Source organism: Sceloporus undulatus, chromosome 5, assembly GCF_019175285.1.
Source record: "Sceloporus undulatus isolate JIND9_A2432 ecotype Alabama chromosome 5, SceUnd_v1.1, whole genome shotgun sequence".
Lineage (NCBI taxonomy): Eukaryota > Metazoa > Chordata > Lepidosauria > Squamata > Phrynosomatidae > Sceloporus > Sceloporus undulatus.
Window position 1 is genome coordinate 177,129,403 of NC_056526.1, and position 13,872 is coordinate 177,143,274.

The following is a 13,872-nucleotide window of genomic DNA, read 5'->3' on the forward strand; positions in this document are numbered from 1 at the left end:
GAGGTGACTCTTTAATTGGCAAGATTAAGGAAGGAAAAGGAGAGCTTCTCAAGTGGAGAGTCTACATACCTATCACACAAGCTGTATTTTCCCCTGACATTTTGCCTGGTTGTCAATTGAGCTTGAGTTTTAGCCGCACTCCTAATTAATCACATCTTTTCCCCCAGTGTGAGTTTGTGATAGGTTAGGCACTTTGCATTGGCCCCTTCTAATCCCTTATGCAAACCTGATACAGATTCTCATCTGTGACAAGAGTGCAGAAGTGCATTGGCCTGATATACTTAAAACTACTTGACATGTTCAGTCAACAACATATAATTGTAGTGTTTTATCACCTGCCAGGGAACATTGGAGTAGGCTTTTGATCAGTTTACTTTTCAAAGTGAGAAGGTGAAAAGGATGCAAACAAGTAAAAGTGAAATTGACTGTGGCATGAATCCAATTCCCAGTGCCACCTAGAGCAAACCCACTCAGTCAATTGCAGCATGACTGGTAGACACTTATATAAAACCTTTTGATTAAATAAGAGGAACTAAGACTTTATTATTTTTATATATAAGTAATTGTTTTTAAAATTGTATAAATTGCATCCCTATAACAAAGGTGCCTGAAATACCTGGGTAGGAAAATAGATTTTTATTTTTTAAAAAGTGTGAGACATTTAAAGCAATAAAGATTTGCTGATCTGATAATGATGCCATGTTGTGCACTTTTTTCAGTTAAAACATTTTTTCATATGTAAATTAATTTGTGGAAAGATATATTATCGCAAAAGTAACATATGTGTAGTTCGTACCAATGTTTGGGTTTGCTTCATTATTACAATGCTTATTGCACTGTAAGTTGGATGGAATTTTGTTTGTTATGTCAGTTTGTGTGCTTTCAAGTTGCCTGTTGATTTATGGTGACCTCATGAATTTTAAAAGGTTTGCTTAGGCAAGGATTATTCAGAGATAATTTTGGTAATTCCTTCCTCTAAGATATAGGCTGCGGCACCTGCTATTCATTGACTCTTTCCCATCCAAGTTCTAACCAGAGCTGGTCCTGCTTAGCCTCAAGATCAGGGACAATCAGTTTCTATGTAACTATAAAATAATTTTAAAATTAAAAAATACAGAGCAGCACCAGCAAAAGTTTCAAAAAACAGTCTTTTCTCCAGACCGTAAAACTACATAATGATATTGTGGGAAAGTAACATAATGATATTGTGGGAAAGTATTTTACATATGTTTCCAAAAGGCAAATCTCATGCATTTACCAAAAGAAACTCACTATCTCACTTCTGCTTGTTCTATCAAGTAGGCGCAGGGATTTAATAAAACAAGGTTTGGAATCATTTTTTTCAAGTTTTGCACATTTTCTTATAGAGGAGGAGTTATGTAGATTCAATGCTCCATGGCTTAAAAATATCCCCCCCCACCCAAAAAAAAAATTGTCACCATTTTATTATAATTAATACTGGGACTTGAACAGACACAGATTTGGGTCCTGCAGCCAAATGAATACCAAGGGCCTACTGTATGTTGTTAGGATGTACCCTCTCAATTCTGGTCACTTCTGATTTGTTAACTGAAAGCTGCACTTGTGGAGATCAGTCTATGGGGAAGGATCACAGCCAGATGAGCCATGCCATTAGGCAGAATTCAAAGATATAGCCGTGTTAGTCTGTAGAATCAGTACATAGAGAGATCTTGTAGCACCTTTCAGACTAACTGAAAGAAGGAAATTGGCAGCAAGACTTTTCAAAGTCTTCACTCTACGAAAGCTCATGCTGCCAATTTCTCACATTAGGCAGAATGGCATCGTTGTCTCATGCAGAATATGCTAGGGAGCAATAGCAAAACATTGGAAGAAGACAGATGTCCCGCTAAGCTAACCTTGCTTTCAGGTATAGTGGTGGATCTATCATACTTTCTCCAGAAAGCTTAGGCCAGATTTCTGCATGGTTTCCCAAGCAAGTACCTGACAGAACCAGAGCTGTTCAGCTTCCATAGGAGAAGTACACTTTGTGCCTTCAGATTGTTCCAAAGTGTTTATAAGAGTTTATTATCCATACCGGATATAATATCTTCTGCTCTGCAATCTCCATGCCATTCACAATTTTATGAACATTTTACCATGTCCTTAATTATAGCCTAGTCTTATGCATGTTTATCTGAATGCAGGAACACTATGTTCCACTTGAACTTTTTCCCAGGTAAGAGTGTGAAGAATGTACACATCTTTTCTCACTGTTAAGAAGATGTTAAGAAGATCTATCTCTTACATCCGTCTCTTAAGGAAGGTAGTCCAAGTCTTTCTGCCCCCTTCCCTTTCTGTACATTCTACAATATCTATTTTTATATTAAGCATCTAGATCTAGATCCACATACTTTAAATAATGACATAATTGTACCTGTTTTCTTTTTAAATTTCCACTCCATTTTCTTATGGTTTCTTAAGAAAAAAATTCTTTTGGAAATTGCTGCAGCAACCTGTTGTCTGTTTTTATCTTAAGATATCTTTTGTGGAGAGTCACAGCGGATTTATTTAAAGTTCTTGTTTAATTATTTAAAGTATTTCTGTATCGCCCCCCAGCCCAGAAGGGCCCCTGAGGCAATGGGTAAATAAAGAAACAATGCAAAGATAAAAACATTTTAAAACACATTAAAATACTCTTTAAAAACTCCTAAAAGCAGTCTAAAAACCATCCTACAATCCAGTTTTAAAACAATAAAAACAGCAGTTTAAAACACTGAGTGCCATACAATTGCTATTTTGACCAATATATGATGGAAGAAAGAGGTACTGAGGGGTGAGTGAATGGGTAGGTGCAGCTTGTATGGGAGTAAAGGGAAAATTGCTTATCCCCTCTCTATATAGTTGCTCATTCCTGCTGTATGGAGTCCTTTGCAACTTGGAGATGCTGTACCACATTTTTAAAAAAGATATGGGGCTGTGCTGCTGTTGGACTGAGAGTGGGATGGGGTATAAATATAGCATAAACCGTGCTTAAATAGTGCTTGGACTGTAATCCAGTAACTTTAATACACTCTAGTTGTGAGTGAACGACATCAAAATAATGTCAAGATATTATGGTTGCTGTCATAAGCTACATCTTCTCTGTATATTTGGATTAGGGAGAAGGTTGAGCATGAAGGAACTGTCTTCATCATGAGCACTCACATGTCACCAATACTGTTAAGCAGCGATATAAAAATCTCAGGTCAGTGAATAAATTTTTTAAAAAAAACCACCTTGTATCCACCATCAAAAATTTTTATTTATTCGTTGAAATGTATAGCCTCACCATCACCTAAAATTGTGCTTTGCGATACCAGTGCAGCTAATCAGTTTATATTTAGTCATAATTTAATATTCTCACTTTATATACTGGGTTTTTTTTTTTTTGGTTTTTTTTTGTTGGTTTTTTGGAAGTCCACATGTTTTTATTAGGGGTGTGTGTTTGTGTGTATCACTGGTGTATTTTTATTCTACAAATAACTAGGCTGGGTTGGGAGAGGCAAAAGCACCTGCTCATGTCAACTAAACCCTCACAGGGCAATGAGGTAGTAATGACCTCCAGTTGCTACTGCCTTCAAAAGATGCCAACTACTGGCAGGGCTAGGGCAGGGTTAGAGGGAATAAGTATTAATATCAGCCTTGTCATGATCCCTTCTTTCTAAAATATTGCAGCTGGAGTCAGAAAGCAACAAAAACACATATCTACTTCATATCTGTGCAATGTCCCTCAGTCTTTCTCTCTCCGTGTCCTATTTTTCTTTGGTGTTTGGAAGGAAGATTCTGCCTTTGAAAAAGGAACTTGTTGGAGGGGTTGCATGCCAGTTGCTGGGGAACCTCAAGTAGGAGAGCATTACTGCACACATGTCCTCTTGGATTGCTTCCCATAGGTCTCTTGTTGGCTTGTATAGGAAGGAAATCCTAGACTCATTTCAGACTACACAGTTATAGCACTATGATACTGATTTAATTACCATGGCGCCATCCTATGTAATCCTGAGGTCCTGTGACAGAGAATTCTAAATACAGTTGCTCCTTTGTATTCATGGATTCTGCATCCACAGATTTTGACATTCACGGGGGTCCTGGAACCAAGCCCCAGCAGATACCAAGGGCCCATTGTACTTCATACAACTACAAATTTCAGAATTCCATGGGATGAAGCCATGGCAGTAAAAGCGTTATCAGAGTGCTACAATTGTGTAGTATGAAGGATACTTCAGCAAGTCTTTAGATGAATATGAAAACCTTACAGTTTGGTACAGCATATTTAGAATTTGTGTTTGAGAGCATGACAGGGTGACCAGTTATGTCCTAACTGCAAAGGAGGACAAGACACTGAAAAATGTAGGACATTCAAGAAAATTTTATGACATTACAAAATAAGAGCTAAAACACTCATATAAATATAAATCCATGCTTCTTAGTCATGCTCAAAATGGAAGATGTTTTGGAAGTCGTCTTGGACAAAAGGCTAAAATGTAGGACATGTCTTGGAAAAGGAGGATGTCTGGTTTCCTTGTTTGAGGATTAATTCTGAGTGAAAAGAATGCAGTTAAAGAGAACATGCCCACAGATAATTGCGTATAAAATAACATGTTGGACGTTTCTCAGTTGTTGTTTCTGTTGTTATAGCCCTGGGAACCTGAGGGTGGTGCATGTAGTTTTGCCCTCTTCCTTATCGTTCCTCAACAATCCTATTAGATAGATTAGGTTCAAGGATGGCTATTGACCAACACCACCCATTGAGAGCTAGATTTGAATTTGAGTGTGTAATCTTAGTCCAACAATCTGACCTCGCTTCTCTGCACTTTCTCACCACTTGGTTGCTGTGCTTGTTTGTTTTGGCTTGTTACTGTCTTCTTTGAAAATATGATGGCACTAGTCTTCAGTACATTTGTTTCTGCCCTTATGGTCCAAATTACCATGTAAAGCTAGGAATGGCAGTAGCTCAGTTACAGAGCAGAAGCTTTGCATATAAAATGTATTGAGACATTTCAAGATACAGTTGAGAAAGATTTCTACCTGAAACCTGGAAGAGCTACTTTCTGCCATTATAGATCAGTGCTGGACAAATCCAAAGTGTCTGGAGGTCAGTTTCAGCCTCCTTATTCTCACTGTGGCCTTGCACCCCTTGTTACCATGGTTATATGCCAACAAAATTTGACACTGAGCACCAGTGCGTAGCAAGGAATTGCCAAAAACCACACTTAGGGCTCTTCAGAACGGCCATTAAGGCCGGCCTGGGGGCAGAGTCAGGGCATCGCATCCACATGTCTGGACAAAGCAGTGCTGAAGGACTGCTGTATAGCCGCGGCACCGCTGCCTTCCCAGCCTCTTAGGTACAGCCTCTTAGGTACTCAAATAAGATTCACAGTTCTACTGTATAACAAGTTACTCACTCCTCTTGTGCCTTGTTTTACCATTGAAATGCATTCTGTTTAGCTGCTGAATTGCAGGCAGAGATGTTAAAAATCATAAAAGTGGCAACTCTTAAAGTCACAGGCCTACATTTTGTCTCAGATTTTTAAAGTGACCTGTTTCAGGGGAATGTATTCAAACAGCTATTGGCTATGTTTGGTAATTCTGAGCTCCAGATAGCCAAGATATATGTATTGTTCCACTCCAAAGAAAATGAAGGCAGAATTTAGCTGCTGAAGGCAGAATTACATAATGTGGAGACTTATTATTATGCCATGTCTTTACATATCAAGACAGAGAAGCGGTCTGAGGCAGAGAAGGTGTAAAGGATGACTAAATAAAATGAAATCATTTCATTCAGCTTGTTCAAAGTTCCCCAGGGCGACTGTAAAGTGAAAGAAGAAGCCGTGAATTATAATGATAATAACTATTAAATGGGTGAGATCACCAAAATTGCACTGACAGTGTGGACATGAAGGGGCTTCCTGAGGCAAGGTAGATACTCTTGTTTCTCTGTAATGTTGAAATATCATTCCACTTGAGTTAGTCTCTGCATTCCATGCAAAGATCACATTGTTGGAATTTTTAACTGTCTAATTAATCTTGCTTTATCCATTGTTTCCTTTACATGCACAAGTAGCTAATGGCCTACTTGTCTCAAAGTAAGGAATGACCATACATGGACAAATATTGGCTGGCATCCTTTTGGTTAGTCCAAACTAGAGTAGACCTATTCAATAAATTGTTGAATGGTGAGTCAACACATAGGTAAATTCCATGGATTCAATGGATCTTCTCTAGTTTGAGCTAACAGTAGGATTTAGGCTGTTAGGTGGGGGGGGGGATTAAAAAATGAAAGCTGCGAGACTGGGGAATTTGTAGTCCAAAATGTAACATTTTTGAGCTCTAGGTATGAGACATCACCCCCAGTTTTTGCAAAAGTCTTTTTCTTCAGAGTTTGAGCCTGCAGTGCTATGGGTTCTCCTAACATAAAGAAGAACTAGGGGGGTGAAGATGAGATGTTGCTGATTGGACAGACTTTCAAGTAAAGCTGTGTTTTAATTTAATTGAGTGACAGTCCTAGTAAGAGTTTTATCTGTCGAAGAACCAGAGACCAATCTGAAGTGTTGCCCATTAAAAAAAACACTACTAGTCCAACCAGTATGGTGTTGGGGTTTGAGTATTGGACTACGACTCTGGAGGATAGGGTTCAAATCCCCGCTAGGGCATGGAAACCCACTGGGTGACCTGGGGCAAGTCACACTATCTCAGCCCTAGAGGAAGGCAAAAGCAACCTCCCTCGGAACTAATCTTGCCAAGAAAGCCCCGTGATATGATTGCCACAAGTCTGAAACGACAAACAGCAATCCTGCAATATGCTATTCCTGTTCTAAAAAAACCCGATTGTACTTATTTATACATTAAAAGTTTATCACAGATAGAAAACAATGCTAAAAAGACTTTGGCCTAGTTCAGAAACTGAGGTGTTTTGTTGTTAGAATATAATTTGGTAAGCTTCATTCATGGGGTCACTATAAGTCAATAAGGCACATACATATGCACACAGGGTAAACACATTCTTTCTTTCAACCGTATTGTGTAATGTTGTAATCAAAATATTCTTAATGCTATGACCTTCTCAGCTTGACTCTTAATAGTAGGAAGTATTAAACAAACAGTTTAACAGCACACTAAAGCCAAGAAGCTTCACTGTTTGTCAACCTCTTTTATGTATTTCTACTACACACCCAGTCTCTTGCAGCCATAGCTGCATAGCAGTTCATTGTTTATATTTTAAATTGAGTATTTCCCTTCCTTGCTGGGCAAGCCCAGGAGGAGTTCCAGCTTCCATATCCAATCCTTGGCAGAACTTTGGTGGCAGAATTTTCGTAGCATTTCATGCTACGAAAAAATAATTTTGGGATCTAAAATTCCCTGTATCCTCTTGCGAAAGGGATTGTAGTTAAAAAAAAAAAAGAACAGTTCTGAAGCTCAGGTTCACACTTCACCGCTACACCTTAAATCACTTTAAAAGGTACCAGGTAAAGATGTCACTAAACTAGTTGCTAGGCTTCACCCCTTACACCCATCTAATCTTGTTTCCTAGTGTAGATGTCACAAGAGTTGTTCTTTTAGGGGACCAGCAAATCATCTGAAAATATTGGAAGCAGTGATAATTATAGAGCTCTCAATCAGGGAATGTTCAGAGCACAGAAAAGAGAGGCACACTTTTTAATAGCTTTTAAAATTTTAATGTGACTCAAATGGCCCCTGCAAACAAGGATGTACAGGTACTTTTCTTGCATAGTGCATGTATTCCCAAACAGGCGACCGGCACTGTTAATTCTTCATTGTACATCTCAGCAGCAAGATGGGTGTTAATGCTAAACACTTCTTCTCTAATTCCTCCAAAAGTTGGTTGGCAGAATAGATGCCCTTGGGGTATGTGCCTATATGTGTGTAAAATGTGTGTATGTGTCTGTATACATGTCTGACTATGTGTGTGTTTGCAAAGGCATTCACGGGCATATAAAACATACAATACCTTGTAGAAATAGGCATACATACCCCTTTGACTTTGCCACATTTTGTTGAGTTAACCCCATGGAATTTGGATTTAATTGGCATTGTTACCACATGAAACACATAAAATGCTCAATATTCTGAGCATTCAGGCTAATCCCAGTTCTGGGGAAAAGCAGGATACAAATAATAATAATAATAATAATAATAATAATAATAATAATAATAATAGTTTCCTTGTGGCACGAAAGTTAAATAAACAAAAATGAACTGAAACTTCGAGACACTTTCTCTGGGGAACATAACAGGATACACCAGGAAGATTTAAGAGCTGTCAAAATTCTGGACAGATGCAGAAATACCAGTTGAATAACTACAGGGTTTGGCAAGGTAATCCTAAAACAAATTGCTTAAAGGGATGTCTAAAGACAAGCTTTTATACTTTTCCTTAAAACATATCTACGTGACTCATATTTCTGCCTGTGCCTGCAATATCTAAACATACACATGCTTTATTATGTATGATGTCAACAAGCTTGGAATTTTATGTATGCTGGCACAGATAAAGAATTAATAAATAATTCAAGATATCTCACACAAGAAACTGGCTATTTTGAAATAATTTGGTCAGGAATTGTCTAGATGTGTCATGTCAAGTAAATCACAATTTGGCTACTAATCCAAGAAGCAAACAGCATTACAGTATTTGAAACCCACCATCTGTCTTAAAGGAAGCAGAAGTGTTTATGTTCAGATAGTCATTCCCAGATGTTTACATGTTTTCAACTTATCCCATTAATTCTTCTTTGAAGGGTGGAGAACATGCTATCTGAATTGTAACAATTAGTTGTTATTTAATTACCTCTTTAAAAAAAACCTCCATTAATGCTTATCTGGGGTGGAGGGAATTCACTTTGTTATATTTTTCTCTTTATTTTGTGTTTTCCTTTTCCCACTCTTCGTTACTGTTTTGGCAAGATTCCCCCACTAAAAAAATAACATCAATAAACTAAGGAACATTACAATAAAAAGTTACACAATACAATAAAGCAATATCAAACCTTATTTGTCATCAATTGAGCAGATAAATCCAGCAATGATCATAAAAGTGTTTTTCAATAGGGAAATGGAGGGAAATATATAATAAATGTAATAAAAAGAAAAATGGCTATAAAATTGTCAGCGATCAAGTAAGACAAAGCAAACAGATGTTTGGTAAATTTACTGTAGTGTATGCATCTATTATTTGTTGATTTTGTTGTGTACCTTCAGGTAGTTTCAAACCTATGGTGATCCCAAGTCTAACCTATTATGGGGTTTTCTGGGGCTGAGAGTGTGTGACTCACCCATGGCTTCCATGGCCGAGCAGGATATCGATCCAGGGTCGTAGTCCAACACTTAAACAACTGCACTAGGCTGGCTGTTTTGTGTATTTATGTGTGTGCATGCATGCAAGTGCACATGCCATCGAATCATTTCTGACTTGTGGCAACTCTGTGATAGGATTTTCTTTGTTCAGAGGAGATTTGACATTGTCTTCCTCTGAAGCTGAGAGCCTGTGATTTGCCCAGGGTTACCCAGTGGTTTCATGGCCGAGCTAGCAATCAAACCCTGGTCTCCAGTCATAGGAGTTTATCACATGGGACAGATCCTATGCAGAAACTGAATTTAAACTGGAAAACCCCCGCAAAAGCAAATAGATTTTCAGATAACGTCAGGGGTTAACCTGAACAGAAAGTGGACAAAGCCTGCAAAAATGGGTTGATTTCCACACAGCATAAAGGTCAATGAGCATTAATGTGACATTAACCCAAATAGAAAGTAGACAAAACCGGCTCCTTTTTACTTTCAGAAAATCCCCAAAATAAAAAGGAGTGGGCTTTGTCGCCTTTCCGTTTAGGTTAACGTTGCGTTATTGCATATTTACCCCAATGTGTCTGAAAACCAGCCTGCTTTTGCAGTTTTTTTTCCGGATTTTTAAATCTCGTTTCTGCACAGGATCCATCCTGTGTGATAAACTCCTATAGTCCAACACTCATACCACTATGCCACGCTGGCTCTTGACTCTTTTTGTACTCCGCATAAAATTGTAGACTGGTAATACATTGTGGGTGGGAGATCTTTTAAAATGTCCCTTTTGCCTGGGTTCAAATTCCCAGTTGGTCACAGAAAATCCACTGGGTGACCTTGAGGAAGTCACACTCTCTCAGATTCAGAGGAAACCAGTAGCAAACCCCCTTTGAACAAATCTTGTCAAGAGAATCATGCTCAGGTTTACCATAAGGCAGAGAGTCAACTGGGAAGGTGCAGCCACACTGTAGGAAGGATGCAGTTTGACACCACTTTAATTGCTTTAGCTCCATCCTATGGAATCTTGGGATTTGTAGTTTTTCAAGGTGTTTATCCTTCTCTGCCAAAAAGTGGTGGTGCCTCACAAAACTACAAATACAGGGGTTCTGTAGGACAGCACCATGGCAGTTAAAGTGATGTCAAAACTGCACTATTTCTAGACTCACCCTGGAAGGCACATACCCACATGTCAACAAAGCTTTAAATGCTTTTAAAATGTTTAAAAAAAGAAGAAGAGCTGAGCCTTTACATTTCTGGGGAGACAGGCTCAGAAGTGAGCAGTGCTTTCTATGCACTCTGAAAGTTATTTTTAACACATTTTACATTTTAATGCATAGCAGTTTTAACTTTTAAAATGGTTTAATGTTTTTTTTTAAAATATATGTATTCAAATTGTTTTTTTAAGTTATATTTGTACATTTTAATGCTTTTACGTTGTCTTTAAATTGAATTGTTTTAAATTTGCTATTCGCCCCCTTGGGTCCCTGTATTGGGAGAAAGACAGGATATAAGTAGTAGTAGTAGTTATTGTTATGATTGTTGTTGTTGTTATTGCTTGAAGCCACAAGGCCAGAAACACAGTCCTCAGTCATTCTCGAAACAATATTATGAAAAGCAGCCTACGGAATGCTTTGGATAGGGGCATGAGGGACTGTGCATGTGTTGTGTTGCTTGTACTACAAAGATGCCCAGCTGTGCTTTCCTGCTCTCTAGTGATGGACGTGCTTGACCTGATGTCACAAGAGTTGTGGCAAAGAAGCACGTGGAAGGGGAGGCCCCTCTGTGACTAGGAGGCAAGGAGCACGTAGGATGCAAGCCCCAGGAGGAACTGGTTGGAGCATCCTGGCTTGTTGTCCTTGCTGAGCCTTCCTCCCCCAATAAAAGGCGCGGGGGGGGGAGCAGGATTTGGGTTTCTTTTCCTTCCCATAGCGTGCCTCACATGTTGTTTCTCTGCGCTGTTCACATTTTCCTTGCAATCTGCATAGCTCCAACATCACTGCATCACTTGGGGGGGGGAGTTCTTTTTTTTTTGGACTGCAACTCCCAAACCCCCCAACTCACAGAAAGTACAAGCAGCTGTGACTTTTGAAAGTCTGTGTTTCATAGCCTTACCAAAAAAAAAAAAAACACACACAACCCTGTGTTTTTAAAATTTAACTCCCATAATCCCCCAGCCAGCAGAAAGTAGAGGCAACTGTGACTTTTGAGTGCATGTATTTCAGAGCCTGGGGGGGAAAGCTCTTTTTGGACTGCACCGCCCAGAATCCCCCAGCCAGGGGAATGTAGAGGTAGGTGTGATTTTTGAGTTAGTGTTTCAGAGCCTGGGGAGAGTTATTTTCTGGGTAGCAACTCCCAGAATCCTCCAGCCAGCAGAAAGTAAGAGACAGCTTTGATTTTGGAGTAAATGTGTTTCAGAGCCTGGGGGAAAAAGCTGTTTTTTGGATTGCAGCTCCCAGAATCCCCCAGGTGGCAGAAAGTAGAGGCAGTGGTGACTTTGGAGTGCATGTTTCAGAGCCTGTGGAAAGGCTGTTTTATGCACAACAACTCCCATAATCCCCAGCCAGCAGAAAGTAGGGGAAGCAGTTTCTGGACTGCAGCACCCAGAATCCCCCAGCCAGCAGAAAGTAGGGTAAGCTGTTTTTTGGACTGTAGCACCCAGAATCCCCCAGCCAGCAGAAAGTAGGGGAAGCAGTTTTTGGACTGCAGCACCCAGAATCCCCCAGCCAGCAGAAAGTAGGGGAAGCTGTTTTTTGGACTGTAGCACCCAGAATCCCCCAGTCAACAGAAAGTAGAGGAAGTTGTATTTTGGATTGCAGTACCCAGAATCCCCCAGCTAGAAGAAAGTAGGGGAAACTGGTTTTCTGGGAGCTGCAATCCAAAAAAAATCCCCCAAACGTTCTCCAAGTGATGTTGGATCTATGCAGTTTGCAAGGAAAACAAAATATTGCTTTGAACAGCCCAGAGTATTGAAGAGCAGAAAATATTGATTTGGACAGCCCCAATAATAATAGCATTTTGGGGGCGGGGGGGGGACGCAGCTGCCTTTACTTTCTGCAATGGATTTTTAAAGGGAAGAAGAAATTTTAAAATGGCTTGGCTCTAAGCCTCCAGGAGCAGAGGAAAGGCTTTGAAATTTTGGATCTGCAGCAGCCTAGCTCTAGTTGTTATTTTTATTTTATCATTATTTTCCTGTCCTGGTTGGCTGAATGCTTCAGCTGCTGCCTTGGGAACAAAAGGTCAAAGTGGACTGGAGGGTGTGTTGTGTGTGTGTGTGACTGTGTGTGTTTTGCACAAGACAAAAAGGGGGAACCCTGAAGCAGCAGCAGGCTGGATGCCTTAAAACGCCTGCCTGGGAGGCAGTAAACAGATTGCAGCTTGCCAAGAAGAGAGTGTGAAAGCAGAGAGGAGGGAGCCTGAGTGTGCCTGGCAATGTCAAAGCCCTGGTCTGCAAGGCTCAGGCAGCAAAGGAAACCAAAATAAAACCAGCTTGCAGGGAAATTTGGGCGGCTGCTGCTGCTGCTGCTGACTGTGGGCAGGGACTTTCTCTCACTTTCTCCCTGGAGAAAAGATTTGGCTAGATCAGCCTGAGAAGAAGAAGACTGCAGAGGAGAGAAAGCCATCGCTTCTGGAAACAGCCCTCTTTCCAAGCCAGAATAGTCAACTTTCAGGAATGGCTTGTGAAATCATGTCTCTGCAAAGGTAGCTGATAACTAGTTTGATTTCCTTCTCTCTGTGTGTCTGTCTCTCTCTCTCTTCTGTAGGGTGTTTGAATCTTTTGTTTCAAAAGGACTAAATTGAAGCATCTGTGCACTTGGGCAATCCAGATACTGTTATTATCTGCTTTATACTTTCCTCTTGCCTCCTTTCACAGGAATGCAGGGATTTTGGCATGTGCTTTTTGCAATTCAGTGACATTCTTGCATTCTTGTGTGTTGTGTGTTCTATGTTTTTAAAAAGCATTGTGCAGTTTGGGGGAAATGGATAACAGCAGATCCTCCCCATCTTTATTTATTTTGTTTTTCAAAAAAGTGTTATGTTTATGATGGCATAGTAGCTGACATTCATATCTATCTATCTATCTATCTATATATATATATATATATATGGTAGATAGATAGATAGATACCCATGAAATATTTATATATTGTTTATATATAATATATTTGTATTGTTTTTAAGTTGTATTGTTTTCAATTTGCTGTTTGCTGCCATGAGTCCCTATATTGGGAGAAAAGAGAGATATAAGTATATCAAATAGTAATAATAATAATAACAACAACAACCTATGGAATATATAACTTGGATCTCTCTCTCTCTCTCTGAAACAATGGCAATATATAACTGCCCAGAACAATAACTTTAGTAGAGTTATTAAGCCTGTAAACCTATCTATACTTACTTAGGAGGCCCATTGAAATCAGATAAGTATGTATAGGTTTACAGGGCTAATACCTCTTAAACTAGACACGTTTACATTATCTGGTTGTTCTTCGTAAAGTGTATTCCATATGGAACCAGTTTTGTGCATCTGGAAATGCAAAGTGTTGTATATTCAAGACTGAAGAGGTTAAAAATGTA

At 39.4% G+C, this 13,872-nt stretch overlaps 1 protein-coding gene across 2 annotated transcripts in view; it reads left to right on the top strand.

Annotated features, from left to right (window-relative positions):
• The window catches only part of FAM13A (family with sequence similarity 13 member A), a 181,100-nt gene that overhangs the window by 73,701 nt on the left and 93,527 nt on the right, over positions 1–13,872 (top strand). Inside the window, exon 1 of one of the 2 annotated variants that reach the window (XM_042467130.1) lies at positions 12,583–12,993. The exons of the other annotated variant lie outside the window; for it this stretch is intronic. Within the exon in view, the coding sequence (XP_042323064.1) occupies positions 12,965–12,993 (29 nt within the window). The 5' untranslated portion in view covers positions 12,583–12,964. Of the gene's footprint in view, positions 1–12,582; positions 12,994–13,872 lie in introns of those variants that run through there. 2 annotated transcript variants of the gene reach the window in all.